Source organism: Bos taurus, chromosome 2, assembly GCF_002263795.3.
Source record: "Bos taurus isolate L1 Dominette 01449 registration number 42190680 breed Hereford chromosome 2, ARS-UCD2.0, whole genome shotgun sequence".
Classification (NCBI taxonomy): domain Eukaryota; kingdom Metazoa; phylum Chordata; class Mammalia; order Artiodactyla; family Bovidae; genus Bos; species Bos taurus.
Genome location: NC_037329.1, coordinates 61,675,005 through 61,697,705, shown reverse-complemented (window position 1 = coordinate 61,697,705; position 22,701 = coordinate 61,675,005). Strand labels below are relative to the sequence as shown.

At 35.1% G+C, this 22,701-nt stretch overlaps 1 protein-coding gene and 1 non-coding gene across 19 annotated transcripts in view; both read left to right on the top strand.

Annotated features, from left to right (window-relative positions):
* The window catches only part of R3HDM1 (R3H domain containing 1), a 163,256-nt gene that overhangs the window by 102,036 nt on the left and 38,519 nt on the right, over window positions 1–22,701 (top strand). For 9 of the 18 annotated variants that reach the window (XM_024980898.2, XM_059878536.1, XM_024980869.2 and 6 more), the window contains 8 exons: window positions 1,528–1,565; window positions 1,646–1,696; window positions 1,813–2,039; window positions 4,155–4,409; window positions 7,078–7,229; window positions 10,762–10,863; window positions 13,020–13,310; window positions 17,735–17,858. In XM_024980898.2, coding sequence (XP_024836666.1) covers window positions 1,528–1,565; window positions 1,646–1,696; window positions 1,813–2,039; window positions 4,155–4,409; window positions 7,078–7,229; window positions 10,762–10,863; window positions 13,020–13,310; window positions 17,735–17,858 — 1,240 coding nt within the window. The remainder of the gene's footprint in view (window positions 1–1,527; window positions 1,566–1,645; window positions 1,697–1,812; window positions 2,040–4,154; window positions 4,410–7,077; window positions 7,230–10,761; window positions 10,864–13,019; window positions 13,311–17,734; window positions 17,859–22,701) is intronic. The other 9 variants (XM_010802110.4, XM_024980895.2, XM_024980886.2 and 6 more) reach the window with 5 other exon arrangements.
* On the top strand, window positions 21,850–21,931 carry MIR128-1 (microRNA mir-128-1). Its single transcript, NR_030928.1, has one exon. It is a non-coding gene; the product is annotated as a microRNA mir-128-1 (primary transcript).

Sequence of the window (22,701 nt, the reverse complement as noted above, 5' to 3'; positions counted from 1 at the left end):
TGAGGAAACTGAGGCTCCAGAAGTCTAAGTAAAATAGACAAAGATCATCTAGCTAGAAAATGGCAAGATTCACCCTAGGTCTTCTCAGGGCCTAACCTAGATCTGTTTTCCTCTGTAATTGTAAGATGAATGAGGTCTCTACCCATGATGAGTATTGAGATAATGACAATACAGTGTGTAATTGGTATAGAAACATGAAGGTGAAATAGGGAACACAGTAGAGATGCACCAAAAACCAGAACTCTGGAGTGAGAGGAAGAGTTAGCTTCTAAGAGGAGACCTGAAGGATTGAAATGTTCCATGTCCAGGGTCAGCATCTGCAGGGACCAGAGATAAAGGAGAGCTAGACTCATGAGGAACTGAAGAATTCATAATCCACCTGGATTATGGCCTAGGGGGCAGGAAATGAGGGACGTTTCAATTGGAGAATTAGTAGGAATCTTATTTCAGCTTGATCCTGAAATCTAGTGCAGGGAGTTGAGTTTTTAGCTAGAGCAGGGTTCAGCAGACTTTTTCTTACGGCGCAAATAATGAGTATTTTAGGCTTTCCTACTATATAGCCTTCATTGCAACAACTCAAAACTCCCATTATTAATACAAAAGCAACCATAGACAATATGTGAATGAATGAACATGGCTGTGCTCCAGTGAATCTTTATTTAGAAAAACAGATAGCTGACTGTAGTTTGCTGACCCCTGTGCTAGAAGATTCGGCTTCCCTGGTGGTTCAGAAGGTAAAGAATCTGCCTGCAATGCAAAAGGCCTGGGTTCAGTCCCTGGGTTGGGAAGATTCCATGGAGAAGGAAATGGCAACCCACTCTGGAATTCTTGCCTGGAGAATTCCATGGATAGAGGAGCCTGGCAGGCTACAGTCCATGGGATTGCAAAGAGTCATAGACAACTGAGCAATTAATACTAAATACTAGAAGATCAGTGAGCTATTAAGGAGTGGAAAGTCATGATCAGAGAGGTTTCTATGGCTTTTGCTGTTTAAATTGGATGAAAGGAGCAAAACTGATAGCTGGTAAACTAGAAGACTTGTAATTAATACAAGATGCAAAAATGATGGCTATCTGAGTCAGGTTGTTAGCACTGGGAGGCTTTTGGGTATAAGCTACATTGAGGCATAGCTGCTTGTTCACTGCTACAGCTGCTGCCAAAGCAGAACTGATCAAGGTATTTGTTGAGTGAATAAGATGGAATCTACAGACGTGTATTTATCTTGAATATTTCACAGTGAAAATGGGTTTACTTGTTGGAAACAATATTTGAATTTCAAGTTACTTTGTACAACAGAAATGCATTGTTTCAAGAACATGTGTCTGTTAAAAGTAAGCATAGTATCTCCAAGCCAAAAAGATTTTTCATTATCATTTATTTGTGTACCTTACCACCATGTTTGATTTGAGGACCGGGAGTAACTATTGTTATTTTAATTAATACACATGATTTTTGTTGTCATCATTGGTTTACAGATGGCATTATTTGACAAATGCTCAACTTTTTATATCTGTTCTTTCTTTCTAGTCCCTGTGTTCCCAAGAGAATTATATTATTGACAAAAGGTGAGGAATTTAACATTTGTTTTGGTAAGTGTCTGACTGACGCTAATAAAAGTAAAAATGTTTTATTAAAATGCCAACAGAATCCAAGACGAGGATGCTAATAGCACTCAGCAGAGGCGCCAGATATTTAGGTATTGGAAGCATGTTTTCATGCAGTACAGTATTGAAAATTGAGAGCTTTTTTTTTCCTTCATAATTTTCCTTTTTGTCTCTATTGGCTTTTCAAAGTTTTATTTCTAAATTACAGAGTTAATAAAGATGCTTCAGGAAGATCAACAAATAGCCATCAAAGCAGCACTGAGAATGATTTGAAGTACTCTGAACCACGGCCCTGGAGTAGCACAGATTCAGACAGCTCTCTCCGAAACTTCAAGCCTGCTGTAACCAAAGCCAGCAGCTTCAGTGGAATTTCAGTTCTGACAAGAGGTGATAGTTCTGGAAGCAGCAAAAGCATAGGCAGACTTTCAAAAACAGGTACAAATATCTGTTTAGAACTGTGCAGTCAAACATTAGTTTCCATAATGTTGGCTTGGCATTTATCATATGGCTTCTGTAATTATCCTTAAATAAAAGATTCTTATCAGCAGTACATTGAGCACCTCCAAAGTACTTATAAGGTAATATGTGTATTGACATTAGGATTTATTCTCTGTGAGACAGATTCACAGACATCAGTTAAAATAAGAATCCTCCACTGTGATGTAAACTTAAATCAGGTTGGTTAATGAAATGTCATCTCTTGTTTAAGTGCCTTAGGTGATTAGAAATCCTTCAGTGCTTAGTTATAGTTAGAAGCTGTGGTTTCTCACGTAGGATTAGTTAACATTGATTGCATTTTTAGCTAATACCATTATTAGCTGAAATTCAACAACTACTATCATATTATTGTTTGCATTTCATGATAAAGTTCACTTGCTGTTCAAAAAATGTATAAAATTGCTGAGACTTTTTGAGAAATTGTCAAACTAAAGAAATGTAATACAGTATAATTATTATAGATGAGTAGAAATTTCAGTAACATTTTCATTCTAAAGCTTCTTTATTTTAGATTATATAACTTTTAGGCTCATAGCATTTACTCTTTTCACTTTCACTAACTGGCTTCAATACTAAAGAAGTTTATGTCTCTTTTAGGATCCTCATGGATCTTTATTTTTATCCCAAAATAATCAGGAAAATCAGAAATGGCACTCTCCTTATCCTTTTGGGTACAGCCTAGACATACAGTTTTACAGATAACAGTTGAAGGGAGAGGTGTAAATTTGAAGGTGACAGTATTTTTTAATCTCTGACTATATAACTGAGTGCTTTAAATTCTTAAGGTTTTTGAATTGCACTTGTCATCTTTTTAACATATAATGTGGATGTTTAAAATGTCTTAGTGTATATGATATATCACCAAAGAAAGGTAAGTTTTATTAATGTAAGAAATATGCATATGTACCAAATATGCATTTATTTGATAAATGATCACTTAGTCATCAAGTCGTCATAATAAAACTACTCATGTGTCCTGAGAAAGTCATTTAGACAAACAGCCAAATCAAAACATTTTAAGAACATGTACTATTTATAATCTATATTATCTTCAGAGATGAAAATAAGTATATTTATTTTTCATATAGTTATTGGAAACAGTTATTTTGGCACAATGTAAAATAGAAGTTATCCTTCAGAGAAATCTATATAGTGTATCATATTTGTTTACTTCTTTCATGAAAAATTAATTCTCATAGACTCAATTCTGTTTTTTAAAACCTAATTAACCTAATTCATCAAAATCTTTCCATTTCTTCATTGTTTCATTGTCTCCCTTTAGCCATTATACATCAAATTAGTTTTTAAGTATAGTAAAAAAATTTAAGCTAGTGTTACAGGGGAGCCTGGTGGGCTTCTGTCTGTGGGGTCGCACAGAGTTGGACACGACTGAAGCGACTTAGCAGCAGCAGCAGCAATATAATTACTTGGAATATTTTTATTCTATCTTTGTCCCTTGCTGTGATAAAAATTAAAAGTTGACTGTACATTGTAGGAAGATGCTATGATTATGAGCTGAAAATGAAAGTATGCAATGAAACTTGGCAGTTGTTTCTCTTGGTATTTGGTAGAGAATTTACTGTTTTTGTTATTTCCTACACTACTCTTAAATCTTTCTGTGTTCTTATAGATGAGGGGTTTCTGATATAAGAGGTTTGGGCATTTGGCTGTGCTAAGTTGTTTGTCCTGGGGGAATATTATAATCTATATATTCCTAGGTGTTAATGTAAAGGTAAAAATGTATATAACTTTGTCCTTTTGGGAATGTCGGTAATGTGTTTTTTGTGGCTGTCTGTGCCTGATATTATTATAGACTTGCTTAAGTTGCATGCTTTGGCTTTGACTTACCTGACAACTTAATGTGATAAGTCTTGGTGTATTAAACTTATTTTTGGTGGGGAGGGGAGGCAAAGTTGTACAGTAAATCAAAAATAATTCATGCTTTTATGTGTTAACTGCATGTTATGCAATGTGAATTTTATTGTTATGTATTTAAAGCCTGCATCTTTATATAAGGTTTTAAAAACTCCCTTTTTTATTACTCCTCCCTAGGTTCTGAGTCTTCTGGTAGTGTAGGGTCATCCACGGGCTCGCTCTCACACATCCAGCAGCCTCTCCCAGGTACAGCTCTTAGCCAGTCTTCTCACGGTGCACCTGTCGTCTATCCAGCTGTCAGCACTCATAGTTCTCTTTCCTTTGATGGTGGCCTAAATGGGCAAGTTGCATCTCCTAGCACAAGCTTCTTTTTGCTTCCCTTGGAAGCAGCAGGCATACCACCTGGCAGTATTCTGATCAACCCTCAAACAGGTTGGTATCCAGAAAAAGGTTTATTTCAGTTGAGATGTCAGGAGTTATCTGAAAATTAAAGAATGTATATTAAATGTATTATCTGTATATATGTTGTCAGCTTTTTATTTTTCATGAGTGATTAGCATTTTCCCTACAACTTTATTAAAAACAGTTTATGCTAGAGAATGTTAAAAGACATGTTTATATCAGAAAATATTTTTCTCCTTGTGACATTGGTGACGTTGTCTTTTAGGTCAAATCATGAAACAGTTCATTTCCTAGAAGTGCAACCACCACCTTTGAAAGAGCTTTATTCAAAAGAATTTTATCCTGGGGAAAATAGTATACATTTCATGAAAAAGGAGAACATTAACAGCTCTTACTTCTTTTATAATGTAGTGAAAAGACCTATAAGTAATTGTCCTTATGAATATGGTAATTGCTTTCTACTGAGGAAAAGCTATTATAAGCTACATCTTACTATTAATGAAAAAGTAGTCATTGTTAATTAATATTGACAACACATTGTTTGCAGTTAGGAGGTAGTACTTTGTGTTTATTGAGTGTTTACTCTGTGCCATATACTGTGTTGTGCTTTATGCCGTATACTGTGTTGTGCTTTAAATACATTACATATAATAATCCTGTTAGGTGAAATCTACTTTTACAGATAAAGAAACTGAACCTCAGAGAGATTAAGAAACTGCAGCCATTATATATGTTAATTTTTTTTCTTAAGTCAAGAGAAGTCTTGGTTTATAATCAAAACAACATAGCCCAATCATATAGTTAGATAATAAAAACAACCTTAAGCCATTTGTTAACCTTCCTTAAATATTCACAGATTTAGCTGATGTGGTCAGACTAGCATGGTAGTTGTTGGTCAAGGTAGATCCAGATAGAGGGTCAGGGTCTCGGAGTGTTCCTGAAACTTTCCTTTTGTTTGTTGTAGAAAAAACTTTGGCTTGGAACATGTTACCTTCAGATCTCATTTGTATCTTTTGTTTCTAAGAAACAAATTAAATTAGCATAGGAAACTGACTCCTAAGAAATTCAGTTTTGGTTTATAATGGTTATCTTTTTATATTTTAGGTCTGTTATGTAACTAAACTGCCTATTTTCCTGGAGCAGGATACAAGATGATTTAATATTTTACTATTTTCTATTGTTTTTCATTCCAAACATTAGTTAATATGTTTTTGGAAACATGAAAGTGTAAATTGAGTAGGAAATTATAAAGTGAGAAACTAATCAACCTGAAATTGAATTGTATACTTAATTTTAAATTAGTCCAAAAGTGACCTTTTTTTGAGAAAAGCATTACAACACATCCAGCTTTTTTCAAGCAGTCCTTAAATTATGCTGAAACATACTTTCATTCAAGTCTAATCTACCATTGTTTTAAAAATTAATAAACAATCCACAAATTCCCAGCATGATTTCGCTTTAGTTCTCTATATCCATCATATAAATTGTCAGGATATTAACTGATGAAAATAATTTGACTTTGGAGAACTTTTCCCACTTGATCACAATGGAACAATATATTCTTCTCTCCCAAATATTATCTTATTAAATGTCACAAACTTATTTTTAAAAAAAAGAGAGAATGTTTGGGGGGCTATTTAAGACACTATTATTCAGTCAAATTTCTCTTATTTTATATTTTTCCTATCCTAAAAGGGTATCATAATCAATGATCTCTTTATTTCATAATTTTTTTAACAGTACAGTTTTTTTTTTTTAGTCATTCAGTGTATAGTATGGAAAAATACTAATCTTTGAATCTGTATGTGCATTGAGAAAAAAGTCTGGAAGAAGGTATCCAAATTAACTGTAAGGTTATGGGGAATTTATTTTCCTTTTGATCTATATTTGTTGGTTATTTTCCCACAATAAAAATATTCGTGTAATAAAAAGTTGTTTAGAATCTATGTGTAGAGAGTTACTTAAAATATTCCTTCAGTAATTGATAACCAATAAGCCTCAAAATCAATACTGAAGTATCCTCTCATTTTATTTTTTGCCTATGAATAAAGCTCACTGAAATCAAAAGGAAGTTATTTTAGGTAATTATTTAGTTTTAGATTATTTTCTAATTTTAACAAGTTAGAATCTATGAAATTAGGACACTGCCATCAAAGCCACAATTTGAAATTTGAAGTTATCAGCCATTTAATTTTCATCAGGTTTTAATCTTACTAGTTAAATATATGCAATGTGACCTATATGTTAAATATTTCCCATCTAACAGGCTAATTAATGGATTTCCAGTATCCCAAAGTCAAGTTTTGTTTTGTTTTGTTTTTTCCCTTCAAAACTGAGATGTTACACAATCCTGTAACTCAATTCCTTGAGCAAGGGGTGTTTGAGAATTAAATTTTTGGGAAAATACTGTGTACTATAATATAATCTGAGTGGATTCTGGAGTGACAGCACCACAGTGAAACACTGCAGCAAAGTTTTTGAATATTTACTCTTAAGTGGGAGATACAAAGACTAGAAATAGCCTTATGTAAAATCAAACTTTGCTTTCCAGGCTAAGAAAAAAAAGCTTTGGTTTTCAGAAACTTGAGGCCTTTGGAATTGTGAATAAGGATTGAACATGTTATAAGTTGTTTGTAGAATGACCTATATTCAGTCTCCATTGTAAGTGATTTTTTTCCTTCGTTCTTAAAATTTTCAGGTCAGCCCTTCATAAACCCAGATGGGAGTCCAGTTGTGTATAATCCTCCAATGACGCAACAACCAGTTAGAACCCAAGTGCCTGGACCTCCACAGCCACCTCTGCCACCCCCACCACCTCAACAACAAGCAGCTAATCACATTTTCTCACAGGTGCACATATCCACAATTACATAATGCTAAGTTCATCTACCTTTGCATATTTGGGGCTAACTTCACTAATTATAACTGCCATGGCCCAAGTAAGTATCTCTTAGAACTTTAATGTTCTCCACCAATGATGTCCCACTCACTGCTCCTAGGGAGAGGTTAACTTCAAGGGCTTTTCTGCTAAGGGAAATTTTTATCTCATGATCCTGTGTGGTGAGTATTTTATCCCTGTTTCACAGTAGCAGGAAATGGACAAGAGGAATCAAAACTAAGATTATACATTATTCCAGTGAACAAAGTGAGTTGTTTTAAAATTCAACAAATCAATCACTTATAAGAAACTGAGTTGTTGCTTCAAGGTACTCTCCATCCCACCTACCCTATGAAAAATAAAGACAAAGATACTTGAGTCAGAATTATCAAAAGCACTTTTAATAATACTTTGAATTTGTATAAATGTTTAGAGTTCCCACATATATTTTCACATTCAGGCTTTTCTTCTAGAGATGTGTTACTCGTTCTTACTGGACTTGATTATTCCAGTGTAAACTCATACTTTCATTCTGTCTTTTAAAAGGTTGTGTAGCATGTCAAAGACAGTTTGCACAGTTATTTGCACTTCTTTTTCTCTGGAAGACAATCTTAAGTATTCCACTAGTGAGAACATGGAGAATATTTTGTGACAGAAGTACAGTGGTAAAGTTGAACTGGAGAAGTTTTATTAGTTTTGTTCACAGCTTAAATTGTTTGTATTACAGGAGTGAAAAATGTATGAGCAGTTTGATGAAGTTATCACATATTTTTTAACTAAATAATTACTGCTCTGGCAATTAAGACTCCTTATTAGGCAAGGCAGTTTCCCTAAAGTTGGACTTGTAGGTTTTTTAACTTCCCAACCTCATTTGATTACATGCACTCAGGTAGATATTAGACACAATAAAACTCCCTCACTGTCCTTTTCTGTCTTGGTTTCATTCAACTTGGTCTTGAAGTGTTTCTCTTTAATCTGCCATCACATGGTCATCTTACAGTGCTATATATTTCATCAGGAGTTTTACAGGGTAGATGTTCATTTGATTTAATTCAGTGGAAATAGTCTGGCAGCTTCAGAAAAAAATCCTAAGGTTTGATCTACAGTTATATGTTTCAGATTATTATCTCTTAGAAAAAGCTTTGTCTGATTTAGTTTCAAGAGACAGTCCTAAAAGATATAGGCAGCTTACTTTAGAAACGATGTCTTAGACTATAATTTGAAATCTTGGGGTATGTATCAAACTCCATGGCTGTTCTTCCTGGCATTACTTCAAGTGCTTCTGGTAATTTTTCACTGAATACAAGAATAGAGAATTGATGAACAAATGATACTCACTAACGATCTTTTGCACTGAGATAATCCACCCATGAAATTTCAGCTAACCAAACAAAATAATGCCATGATTTCCAAAGCCTTCAGATGGGCCACATTCTTGAAACCAGTCACTTTAAGTGAATGCTGTTTTGCAGCCAGTTGCAACTGAAGTAGAAAAAAAGGACATTCTAAGGCTTTTTCTTTTCTAAGAGTTGTCAGAGTTTCACTTTAATCAGCCAGTCTCCCAGCCCACATTTTTCTCATTACCACTTGACATTCTGGCAGACATAAAATCATACCCTTGGTGTTCATATTACTCCTCTTTCTCTTATTCCCCAGCAGACTAAAGCTTTTGTTTCATCTGACACTTACATAGTAGGTTAAGTTGTCTGGAAGAAAGTTGTGTCTTTATGGTTGTCTGACTTAATAACACATTGAAGAGCTTGTACTTTGTAGTTTTAAAGCTACTGCACCTCATTTGGTGTGATACATGCTGTCATCCATTAGGAAGCTTGCTAATTTCTTCTCACTAACCTTCAAGAGGTTAGTGAGAAGTCAGTGGCTACTCTTTAGATCTTTAAACTTTTGCTTTTTTTTAGTACTTTAACTGTAGATTTTTTGTGTTTTGTGTATGTGTGTAATTCTAAACTACTCTAAGCCATTCATGTTTTAGAAACTTGATTTTGTGGTGGAAGGGCAGCTCAGCATTATATGTCTTAATCATAGGAATTTCTTCTTGTCTAGTTTATTCCTTGAGTAACCCTATTTGGTTAATTTTGCATTTCTAAAGTATATTCCATGTACTGTAGCCTACCAGCCTCCTCTGTCCATGGGATTCTCCAGGCAAGAATACTGGAGTGGGTTGCCATTTCCTTCTCCAGGAGATCTTCCCAACCCAGGGATTGAACTTGGGTCTCCCGCATTGTAGGCAGATACTTTACAATTGTAGTCAGACGTCTGAGCCACGAGAGAAGTTGTTAAAGTATACTCTTCAAAAGTATTGTCCAGAGAGAGATTCAAATGTTAAATGACGGTATGCAGGTGACTTAAACAGATTGTCACCTGTATGCTGGATTATGATAGTTATTAAACCAATATGTATATTAGTTCTTTGTAACAAACTACATAAAGGTAAGATTGGGAAACTAATTTGCCTGTCAGTAGCCAGGTGTATTCCCTAAAATTTAAATATGATTGAAACTTCTTTCATTTTTTAATAATACCTGTGAGTACCCTTGGGAAACGTAAAACTTGATTTTTTTTTTCCTGATATGCAGGAGTATTTTGTTAGTAAAATTTCAAAGAACTTCAGTGGATCTTTGTACAAGTTTGAACTGCAAGGATCTGCTTATACACATTTTTTTGTTTTTCCTAGCACGTACATACTACAGTATACATGATCTGTGATTATTTGGATCCATGGACTGGAATCTGCAGATGTAGGGCCAGCCATGTTATACCCAGATTTTTGACCCTGCAGAGAGTCAGCGTCCCTAAGCCCTGAGTTGTTCAAAGGCCCAGTATAGTTTCTCAACTTCTAATATTCTTTCAATAAAAATTTTTAGTTAGAAGAAAACTGTATGTATCTTCCTTATATAGAAGAGATCTATTTGTGTGTGTGTTTTCTTTAGGCTATTTGTAATGGTACCTATAGTATATTTTCCTTGAAAAATTGCTAAGGTTTAGGCACTTTGGTCCCAAAAGAGTAATCATGCCTTGTCAAATAGAATACTCGACATAGATATTATGTTTGTTATACTGTTTGATAATAAGAATAGAAGAAAAATTCTATTGCTTAATGTTTATAGAGCAGCCCCTTCATCAAGTAGAGCAGCCCCTTCATCAAACCAGGAAGAAAGAATAAAGGGGTTTGCTTTTACTGACCTAACCCAAGGGTCTTGTAGGATAATAACATTTGAAATATCTAAATTACCTGTTGTAGTGAATCAAATATTTTTATGAAAAAATTATTTTCTAATTATGTTTTAAATTTAAATGTATGTTCTCAGAAATTTTCTATGTAGAGTTTCTTCACTTACTATTGTTTTTATTGTTTCCTATATTGTTTTTAAGATGACTTTGTAGTTTTAAGCTATTGCCAAAAAACTGTAACTTTCCATTTTATGTAATTCTTCTCTAACATTTTATTCTGACATTAACATTGTTTGCCAACCTGTTATTCCTTAGCCTATTCGTCCTCTGCAGCCCTCTTCACAGCCTGTTCAGTACTCTACAGCCCCTTACCCATCCCCGCTCCTGCCAGTCTCACCCACTCAGCAATACTCCGTGGTACTATATCTCTATTCACGTCCTGCGTTGTTTCTATGGGTATATGTGTGATAAATCCTTGTGAATGTGATTAATGTGATATGTTCTTTTGTGATTTTCTGAAGTCAGGGATACATATATTTTGAAAAAGCATTTTTTTAAAGCTGTATTAGAAATAATTTATTCTGTTCCATAAAATATTTGTTATATTGGCTTATTTTGGCAATTATGTAAAGCCTAACATTTTCCTTGTTTTTCATACTGAAATAATCTTCAGGTCCTAAGATGTTTTAACTACTCTTCTTATTGAGGCTGGTGTAGATCTGTGTAGTCCTGGGGTGGCAGCTTTCATCTGGGTTTAGACTTTCTTTCCCCACCAGGTCCGAAAAAACTTAGTCATTGGGGTGAATTGGAGCTTCCAGTTTCATAAGACATCAAAATCTCTAGATATTTAATCTATGACTATAAAGTAGTGGTACTTCCTTTAATCCAAAGCATGCCCCAAGTTATACCTTTCAGTAAGAGCTCAGTAATGACCATCTCTAGTTAGTGAACATATGGGACCACAATATAAAGTACCTCCTGCATAGTGCCTAAAATGAAATAGATATTCAGTAAATGTTAATTTGCTTCCATTAAGTTGAATCTACCTAATCACCTGTACTTTTTCCCAGTGATGCTGTTACTTTTCAGACTGTACGGTCATCACATTTTGAAATTGCATCCAAGTTAAATTATAAGACGTCTCTTAAAATCACTCAACACTTTTTTTAAATGTTTTGTTTTGTTGAGGGTGTTTTTGTTTTGAGCTGCAGGGCAACCTTATTTACCAGCCTTGGCTCTGAATGATTTTCAAAGATCACTTTCAGTCTGAGAAAATGAAATTGCCAGCATTGAGAAGGTTGAGAACATTTTAAAAAATAACATAAAAGCCTCAAAAATGTTTTGAAAAATGGCAGATGGTTGGAGTAAGAAAATGACTTTTTCACCAAGATGACTGTAATGATGGGATATATCAATCATTATGGTATTTCTTTTTAAAATATTTGGACATACATTTTCATTACAGCTGGTAAGCATTTTTAGGTATATTTTCCTCTTCTGAAGTTATTCATTGAATTAGGTGAGTAGTGCTGGACTAAATCAGAACAACCATTTGAGAAGGGTTTTCAGTCACTAAGTCAGGTTTCCTTTTTTCCAATCCTTTATCATCTCCATAGCCTTAATTTACTTTGCAAAAACAAGCAGATTATAGAAATTGTAGACATGTCAACTTTGACAACTCAGTTGCCACAATTTTTTAAGTAATTTTCCTTTTTTCAAATTTTTCCTCTCAGCAAAATGTGATGCACATTATTGCCAATCTGGCTCCTTGACAACAAGGGAATGCTATTTTAACCCCCTTGTAGTCATTTCAGTTGATACTATGTAGACAAGTCAGAATTGGTCCTTACTTTGTTGAGTCAGATAATATAAATTGTAGCCTTTTCTTGACACCACTGCCTGTTCTCCAAGTAGCAAAAGCAATAGGAAACTGTCACCTGGTTTACCTTTGCCTAGCATCTGATTTAAGGAGTAGACCAAAAAACACCAAGGAAAAATAGAATTGATAACCAAATTATTTTTGAGATTAGAGAGAAGATCAGAGAGGGTAGATTTTATATATTTCATTTCTGCTACTGTATTTGATCGATAGGTATGGGAGGAACTACAGAAATGCATAGAATCTGACTCTTCTTACCTTCTGGGAAGAAGGGTATTAAAGAGTAATTAGTACCATGCCTGGCTAGACTCCTGGTCTTTGAAGTCTTTTCAGAAAATGTTAGTTGCCTAATATAAAAGTGTGCCTTTAATCTTCATTTTAAATAAGTGTCTTCATTTTTTTATTGTGAAATGTTGTTATACCCTCCTCTTTTCTGCATGCTATACATTTCCATGAGATATATTTTATAAGTAATTTGAGTTGACAGCATTGTAATATTGCTACCTTCCTGCCTCAGAATTACAGTTTTCTTGAAGCTGTTCTTCTATTAAATCATGCTTGTTATAGATATAGAATTTCCATGATATTAATATATACTACTGCAACTCTTCTTAAAATACATGAAGTATTTTTCTTTGATAAGATCGGTCTGTGTATGGAAAGCTTACTGATTTCTGGTCTCTCCCTTTTTTAGCAGGACAACCTTGGGTCTCAGTTTAGCCACATGAGTCTTGCCCGCCAGCCATCAGCAGATGGTTCTGACCCTCATGCCACCATGTTCCAGTCCACTGTTGTTCTTCAGTCCCCACAGCAGTCTGGTTATATCATGACAGCAGCCCCTCCACCACCGCCACCGCCACCGCCGCCACCTCCTCCCCTACCGCCTGGGCAGCCAGTCCCTGCTCCGGGCTATTCTGCCTCTGGTCATCCTGTCAGCCAGCCAGTGCTCCAGCAGCAGGGGTATATTCAGCAGCCCTCTCCACAGGTACATTGCTGTTTCATCTTCTAACTTTAGAGAACTGAATTTTGCACAGAGAAACCTTGTGAGAATGTGTGACCAAAACTTGTCAGCCATCTTCCCTTTTGGAGACTCTAGAATGCATTCTAGACAACCACATGACTGATAGATACTTCAGTTGGAGGGTTAAACTATGTAATCTTTGAGTTCCCTTCTGACTCTTAGAGGTTTGTTTTGTTTTAACTAGCTTAAGAGAAACACAGTAAAGTAAATGCACTATGAAAATAAAACGGTACATTTTAAGAAGAAACAGATCAGTTTGGGGAGAACTAGCGTCTTAACACTGTTGAATGGCCTATGCAAAAATATGTTACCTCTCTCCATTTATTTAGATCTTCCGTAATTTTTTTGTCAATCGTATTTTGTGGTTTTCATTACACAAGTATTACATAGAGTTTTTAAAATATATCCTAAATATTGAATGTTTAAAGTGATAATTCTAAAGGATATTATTTAAAAATTTTATTTTTTATTTTTATTATTTATTTTTGTTAACTGCTAATATGTAGAAATAAAATTGTCTTTTGTATATTGATCTTTTTATACTGTGGACTTTCTAAATTTGATTGTTCTACATACATTATTCTTTCCAATCTCTTTGCCTTTTGTTTCTCTTTTGCGTTATTGCATTAGCTAAGTGCGCCACTGTTGAATATACTCACAGGAGAGGGAAGTAAAATCTCTAGAATCCATGTATTAACTTAAATATGTTTTGAAGTACCTATGCTTACATTGTTCCCAGTGTTAGGGGTAAGCTTTCAGTCTTCCAACATTAACTGTGAAATTATCTGTGGATTTTTTTTGTACATTTCTCTTATATTCCTAGTTTGTTGAGAGTCTTTACCATGAATGGATATTAACTTATAAAAAAAAATTTTTTTTCTGCCTCTATTGAGGTGATCGATCATGTGGGGTTTTATTCCCCTTTATTAATACAGTGAATTACTCTGACTTTTGAATGTTAAACTACCTTTCATTTCTGGAACATACCTTATGATATATATGTATCATGATATAGTTGTCTTTTTTGTATATCACTGGGTTTGATTTGTCAGTATTCTCTTACAGAGTTTTGCATGTATTTTCATGAAGGATACTGACCTGTAGTTACCTTATAAGCCCTTTTTCAGGTTGTAGTGCCCAGGGTGGTACTGATTTCAAAATGAGTTGGATAGAATTCCCTCCTTTATTTCCTAAAGGAGTTTATGGGTTTAGCTCCTATATATAGGTCATTTATTTTGAGTTTGATTTTGTATATGGTATGAGATAAGGTTCTAGCTTCATTCTTTTGCATGTGTATATCTCTTTATTCCAGCATTACTTGTTGAAGATACTATTCTTATATTTTTTGCACTGGGTCTTTGTTGCTGCGTGCAGGCTTTCTCTAGTTGCAGCGAGTGGAGGGTCCCTCTCTAGTTGCAGTGCACGGGCTTCTCATTGCAGTGGCCTCTCCCGTTGTGGAGCACATGCTGTACGCGCACAGCCTTCAGTAGCTGTGTCACACAGGCTCAGTAGTTGTGGCGCACGCGGTTAGTTGCTCTGGTATGTATGGCATCTTCCCAAACCTGGGATCAAATCTATGTCCCCTGCATTGGCAGGGGGACTCTTACCCACTGTATCTCCAGGGAAGTCCAAAGATATTATTCTTTGCCCACTAAATAATCTTGGTACCCTTGTTGAATATCAGTTGGATCATAAATATAACAGTTTATTTCTGAACTCTCACTTTTACACTGCTTTATACTATATCTTTATGTCAGTACCACACTGTTTTTGTTACTGTACCTTTCTAGTAAGTTTTTTTTTTTTTTCTAGTAAGTTTTAAAATCAGGAAGTGTGAGTCCTCCAAGCTTGTTCTTCTTTTTCAAGATTGTTTTGGCTATTTAGCTTACTTGCGGTTCTACATGAACTTGAGGATGGCTTCTCCATTTCTGAAAAAGAGGCCTTGGAATTTTGATAGGGATTGCATTGAATCTGTAAATGGTTCTGTGTTATATTGTCATTTTAACTGTGACATGTTCTGGTCTTAACGAGCATAAAATATCTTTCCATGTCCTTAGGTCATCTTTAATTTCTCTCATATTGTTTTTGCATTTAGTATACGCTCAGTGAAGGCAATGGCAACCCACTCCAGTACTCTTGGCTGGAAAATCCCGTGGACGGAGGAGCCTGGTAGGCTGCAGTCCATGGGGTCGCTAAGAGTTGGGCACGACTGAGCGACTTCACTTTCACTTTTCACTTTCCTGCATTGGAGAAGGAAATGGCAACCCACTCCAGTATTCTTGCCTGGAGAATCCCAGGGGCAGAGGAGCCTAGTGGGCTGCCGTCTATGGGGTTGCACAGAGTCAGACACAACTGAAGTGAGTTAGCAGCAGCAGTATCAACTGAGTATATGTGTTTGATACTTTTGGATCTTCTACATCCTTATTTAATTTTTGTCTAATTCTATCAATAGATGATAGTGGTTTTGTCTGTTTCCAAATTCTATCATATTGTATTATAGTATTTGAATGTATAGTCTTCCCAATGTATTGACTCATACTATTATGAAATGTTTTTCTCTGTCTCTAGTACTGTTGCTTGTCTTGAAACATACTGTAATGTGACTTTATATGGTGAATTAAGCATCCTTTTTAAAAATAAAAACAAAAAACTTTTATATTGGAGTATAGCTGATTAACAGTGGTGTGATAGTTTCAGGTAGAGAGCAAAGGGACTCAGCCATACATATGCATGTATCCATTCTCCCCCAAACTCCCCTCCCATCCAGGCTGCCACATAACACTGAGCAGAATCCTCTGTGCTATAAGGTAGGACCTTGTTGGTTATCCATTTTAAGTATAGCAGTCAATACCAAATTTGATTGTAAAAGTGTTAGTGCATTCTTTTGATTAGCACTTAGATAATAGGTCTTATTCCATTCTCCTATATGCACCATTTATACTTAAAGTGTGTCATTCAAATTCAGTATATAATTGATATTTGCTGATTTATTCAGTCTGATTGGAGTGTTTAGTCCTCTTATCTTTAAATATCAATTGACCTTGTTAGATGCAGATATATCTGTTACTTCCTGATACCTCCAGGAAAAATTAAGGAATCACATGTGTATTATGTCTATAATGTTTCAAAAACAAATATTACAGAAAATTTAGAAGATTCTTGGCTTATAACTGATTCAGGAATTCTGTGCTTGTCTGGTTTCCAGACAAAATGGGCTCTCTGTAAGATCGCCACAGAGCTCTGTTCTTTTAGAAGTAGCCCAATCAGAAGAGCAGAACTTGAGAGCCTATGAACCTAATGAAGTTAACTCTCCACATACTTCCATATCAGTAGATTAATTGTTTATTCTTCACCCCAAACCAGATCAGATTACGTTTAGAGAAATTCACAACTGATACAAATAGCTTTGGGTGGAAAACTAAATCAGGCTAGTCTTCTTGGCATTTTTTCCAGCTTTATTAAAGTATAATTGACAAATAAAATGTGTATTGACATTTTAATTTGCATTAGAAATATGAGAAAAATTAAAGAATGAAATCAGTGCTAATGTGAATGTGTAGGAAAGGATAAACTGACTTACATATGTGGTGATAGCAGCTCAGCAGGTAAATTTGAATGAGCTCCCGATACATGCTTTAACCAAAATGAGTCTCAAAAATAATGTTAATTGCAAAATAAGCTGCATGAAGTTATATGAATGAGTGCATGAAAGTTGCTCAGTCATGTCCGATTCTTTGCGACCCCATAGACTATACAGTTCATGGAATTCTCCAGGCCAGAATACTGCAGTGGATAGCTTTTCCCTTCTCCAGGGAATCTTCCCAACCCAGGGATCTAACCTAGGTGCAGATTCACCAGCTGAGCCACCAGGAAAGCCCATGAAGTTTATGTAGAATAACCATAAATGTGCATTTTAAAAATTCTCAACAAGTCTATAGTAGATTACATAGATGATTGATAATATGTTACACACACACAGACTCTAGAAGTTTAAAAACATTTATGGGAATGATATACACCATCTGTAAGATAATGATGCTTTTTCTATGGCATGTAGAGCAAAGGAATGTTGGAAGTGAGCCTTTAAGTATTTCAGTAGTATTTGGTTTTGTAACAGAGAGAAAAATCTGAAACAAATGTGACCAAAAAAGTTAAATCTACTAAATCTAATTTAGTGGGGAAATTGGTATATATCTTTTGTTATGTATACTACATGTTTGAAATTTTTAAATTTTTTTTCAGGTAAACTTAAAGCAAAGGAAAATCAGTTTTCAGATGATTAGTGATGGGGAGAATTATTACTCATTATACTCTGATATTTCTGACAGGGAAATAAAGATTTCTACTCCAAATAAAAATAATTATTTTTCCCTCAATCCTTATTCTAGATGCCAGCCTGTTACTGTGCTCCAGGCCATTACCACTCTAATCAGCCTCAGTATCGCCCAGTCCCTTCGGTCCATTACAATTCACATCTAAACCAACCACTGCCACAGCCTGCACAGCAGACAGGTGAGTAGAATTCATGAGGTTAGGAATTCTTAGCTTTGAGTATTGATGATTTTTTCATCCTGGTTTATTTCCCATCTTGCTATTAAGGTACTGCCAAGGTACTACTACACTCAGTCAGTCAGGGATTTCAAATAGGTGAATACAGGTGAATATGCAAACCAGTGAGAGGAAAAGAGTAGGCAGATCTTAGATGAAAAGAGCAGGCACCGTCCAGAGAATACCACACTGTCAGGTTTCCATGCTAAAGACTTGGGAGCCATAATGAGAAGACTGTACCAGGTGAGCAGCTTCACAGTGCTGACTGCCCCTGTAGCTGCAGCCTGCACTGCATCAAGACCTACAGACAAGGCGAGTTAAGATGTCTGCTGAACAGGTAACCCAAAACAAGGCCCAAAATGACCTAACTTGGGTTGAGAGCTCTAGCCTAGTGAAGCTATTTTGGTGTCTTCGTCTCTGTAGGAATGCCTTGAAAGGAATGATGTCCTTACACATTTTTTTGTGTTTTGTTTTTCAGTTTTCTGGTTGTGTAGTGAAAGGTATATTTAAACTGAATGCAGTCTAAACCTAAACATGTCAAATGTATTAAAACTGAAGATTGTTTTTCTTTTGCCCCTTTCAAATTTTCTCTAAGCCTTCCATGAAAACAACTATGATCTCAGTGTAAAAGCTATCTCACTAATTTTGCTGACTTCATTTCTCTCTGTGCTTCCCACCTAGATGTGTACTTCTGCCCCAGATGTTTAATAAGGTATTCTTTTCAGCCTTTTATATAACTCTAGGTATTGAAAGAGAATTTTTATTGGTTTCTTTGAAGCCTTTTTAGCTGCTTGTCACCATTTGAAGGTGCTCAGACTATGTCAGCATGATTGCTGAGGCCACATAACCCTGCATCTGTAGTGGACAGTTTCTTGCTCTTGATAATGTTTGTAGCCTTTGATGGGTTCCACAATTTCAGGAGAAAGACATCTGCCCTGCGTGGTCTGATGAGAGGAGTGTTCTTGCCTCTCCTCACTTGTGCAGTCCTCACTCATCATCAGCTTTACCAGATAAGACTCTTACTTATCACCTCAGCAGGGAAACTTCCAGGGCCTCAATCTGTTGCTCTCAGGAGCTGTCTTGTACTTAATGTGTAGGTTTTTCCCGTTTTTGTGTTGCTGGCCTTGTATTGTATGTGTGACAAACGTTCTTCCAAAGGATGTTGAGTACATACAGTGGTCATTTTGGCCAACTTAGAATTTGTCCTCTGTCTCAAAATTGACTCCCTTTAATTTCAGGGTTTCCTGAGGTTTAGTAATACATTCCACTTCAGCTGGTATATGCTCTAATTTTGAAAGGCATCAGAAGCTCTCCCTTATACCTGGAGACATTGGTCATGACACTGCTCACTAATTAAATACATTGTTGTTTTATTCTAATAGAAATTGTTTCCTAAGTTTCCTGGACCTCCTTGACTGACTTTTCATATCATAATTATAATAGTTTTTTTATTTTTTTATATCCATAATTATAATAGTTTTAAAAAACATTTATAATTTTTATTATTGTTTTTATTATATTTATTATTTATAATACAGATTATATTATTTTATTATTTTTTTAACATTTATAATTTTTATTGTTTAACTTATTACATTTTAATGTTTAATCATTTTATAAAACAAATTATAATACATATTACAGCTAATGTTATGATACTAAAAAAAGAAATTGGCCTTTTCTTTCCCCATTCAAATACCTTGCATGTGACTAATTAACTTATTAGTTCATTAGTATACCCAGTTAATGAAGCAAGCAAAGAAACTTTGTTTTGTATTTGTGTGAGCTTCCAGTTGTGTTCTTCTTCATGGCTAAATTTTATTCCTCTCCATTGTCAAAGTGCCTGCAAAATTAAAACTTTCAATCACAGTTTGGACCAATGTGTTCATGCAAATGCTTCTCTACCAAAACTATTCCCACTTACTGGAAAACAACTATAAATGCCACACCTCCCAATTCAGGGCCAGAATATCTACATAACAGATGACATGTGTTCATTATCAGTGATATTTTAATTGTTGGATTTTTCTTAATGCTGGTGGTTGTGGTGAAAAGGAAAGAAACAGTAAGTCAGATTGCATCTGGACAGTGCAGGCACAGAAAAGTGTATGTGTCTGAATGACTCTGCCATTGTGTTTGACTCTTAAAAGAGTCAGTTATAATATTAGTATAACACTTTATAACTAGAGTTGGTTCCTCCAGTTACTTTATGTAATAATATCTTCTCAACTCAAACTTAAGGTTCATGTCATTCAGTTTGAAGAATAGAAGAGAAATAAATCCTCAAAGCACCCTTATCTGAAAGGGAAAAAAATATTGTTATGCTAATAGGTAGGAAAGAAACTTTCCCTTTAAAGGAAATTTCAGTCATGCCAGTGCCACTTACTTTGTTGGTCATTATATTGAACTTTTGTATGGAATTTGTAGGAGTTGGATGATTAATATGTATAATCTAAAGACTTTTGTGATTAGCCAGTGATTATTTTTTATGTCTAAGCTTACAGAAAAAAATGTGCATTTGGGACTTCCCTGGTGGTCCAGTGGTTAAGAATCCGCCTTGCAGTGCATGGAACATGGGTTCAAATCCTTGTCGGGAAGCTAAGATCCCATATGCTGCAGAGCAGCTAAGCCCAAGCACTGCAACTAGAGTCTGTGCACCACAACCAAGAGCCCATGCGCCGCAGCTAAGCCCCAATGTATTCGAGTAAACACATTTAAAAAACAAAAAAATGTGCATTTATGTTTGTATGTCTCCTGACAGAAAAGCAAAATCCACTGGGAAATGGACACAGTAGCTTTTTGGTTCTGATTTTCTTTTTACAGATTTAAAGCAATTTATTTCTCAGTAATTTCCATTTTTGTATGTAAACATTATACTTTCTGGTTTTCTTTTTTTTTTTTCCTTATATTTTTCTATATTCCACCATCCCCATCTGATTAAAATTAGAAATAATTTGTTATATCCCTTAGATAGACTTGGAACAATTTATTTCCACTGAGGCACAAATAAATAATTTTTAAATGTTTGTAAATGAATCTGAAGAAAATTTTGCTCTAAATTAACAAACCCAGTTGAATCAGATATTCTCAGATCAGTAGGGTATGAGCAATATAAACAGGATATTCTATTATTTTCCCTTTTGAGTGCAGAAAGGAAGTTGGGGAAATATCTCAAGGATTGATCTTTCATCCACATGCCAGAGGACTGCTATAGTTACTGATCTCCTAAACCCATCTATTATGGGAACTGAATTGAAATCAGTACTAACATAACTGCTGGGGAATGAACGTACCAATCTTCCGTTATGAATGTGAAACTACTATGGTCATTAAAACAAGGTTGAAAGGTTGAGTCAACCCCTGTCAACAGAAACAGAAGAAATTCTGTCTACATAAGGCCTTTTGGACAATGTATTGTATAACATAAAAGAAAACAAAATAGTCAAATCCTAACAGCCCTTACTTGTATTTAACTGGTATTAGGTATATTATTTAAAGCCTCTAGATTTCAGTTTACTCACTTGCAAAGTAAGGGAGTTTTGCTAATATGTCTGTTGAAGCCTCTGTGTACCCTACAATTCCATGATTCTGTGTGTCTGTCTTAGATAAATCATTTCTAGTTTAGAAGGGCAGAATATTGGAAGATTGGTTTGCAATAGCTTAGTGCCTACTGCCATAACAGGAGCCATACAAGCAAAGATTTTAAAAGATCTGGTTACTTGCCAGCTGCAGTAGTAAGAATTTGTTATCTTAACCCTTTACCATAAAATGTACAGCTTGAATACTATGAAGTATATGATAAAGAAACTTCCTGCAGGTAGTAATTACAGCAAAGATTTTAGGTTTATGAGGCCTGGCTGTTCTTTGTTTAGCTGCTTTCATTCTTAGGACTCTTTTGAAAAGTTCGCAGCTTCACCATATATGTTTAATATTTTGCAATAATTGGCCTTGTTCCTGAGCTGTTGGATTCGGGGCCGTAGCACTGTCTGAGAGGTTTACATTTCTCACAGTGAACCGGTCTCTTTTTCAGCTGCTTCCTGGCTTCTTTTTACTCAGGTTTCCACTGCTTTCTTTTCTTTTTTCCCTTCTTTCTTTTAATGCTATATTAAAATGTTAACATTTGCTTATATTTTCCATTAATTGTAATGCCTTTTAATCATGCTTCATACTCAGAAATAGGGATTTGAATTTAAATGACAACCTTGGCTTAATATAATTTACCTTTTAAAAATTCATGAAAGCTGTTGCTTTAATTTATTTTCCAAGGAAGAATTGAATGGCAGATTGCTTTTGATTGGAGCTTTTCTTAAAAGTTTAATGTCCTAAGCATGCCAGATTCATTAATGAAAGTCAAATACATCTTTTCCCCTATTACTAAATAGCTTTTTAGGAATATTATTATGCATGCCATTAAATGGACTTAAGACACATAAAAGCATTTGAAGGTATTTGAAGGGATATAATTTAATTTTTTTTCCAAACTGTGATATTGTATGCATGTGGGAAGCAAAAATGACTCCATAAAGCTAAATATCATTTTAGTTTTGCAACCTCTGGTAAATTCAAAGATTATCAATGCATTATACCTGTAATCTTAGCTTTCCAATCAGCAGACTACAGTAGGGTCCTATTGACCACAACCACAGGAGAAACATTTTGGGTTAAACAGGCTGTAAGATGCCCAAGAATAATGGCAGCTTTGCAGGGCACAAATTTAAAAGTAACCAGGATATGAAAGACAGGCAAGGAAGGAAGGATCCTATTGGATAAGCAGAGGAGGGGTGATACTTATAACAGATAAGTTATG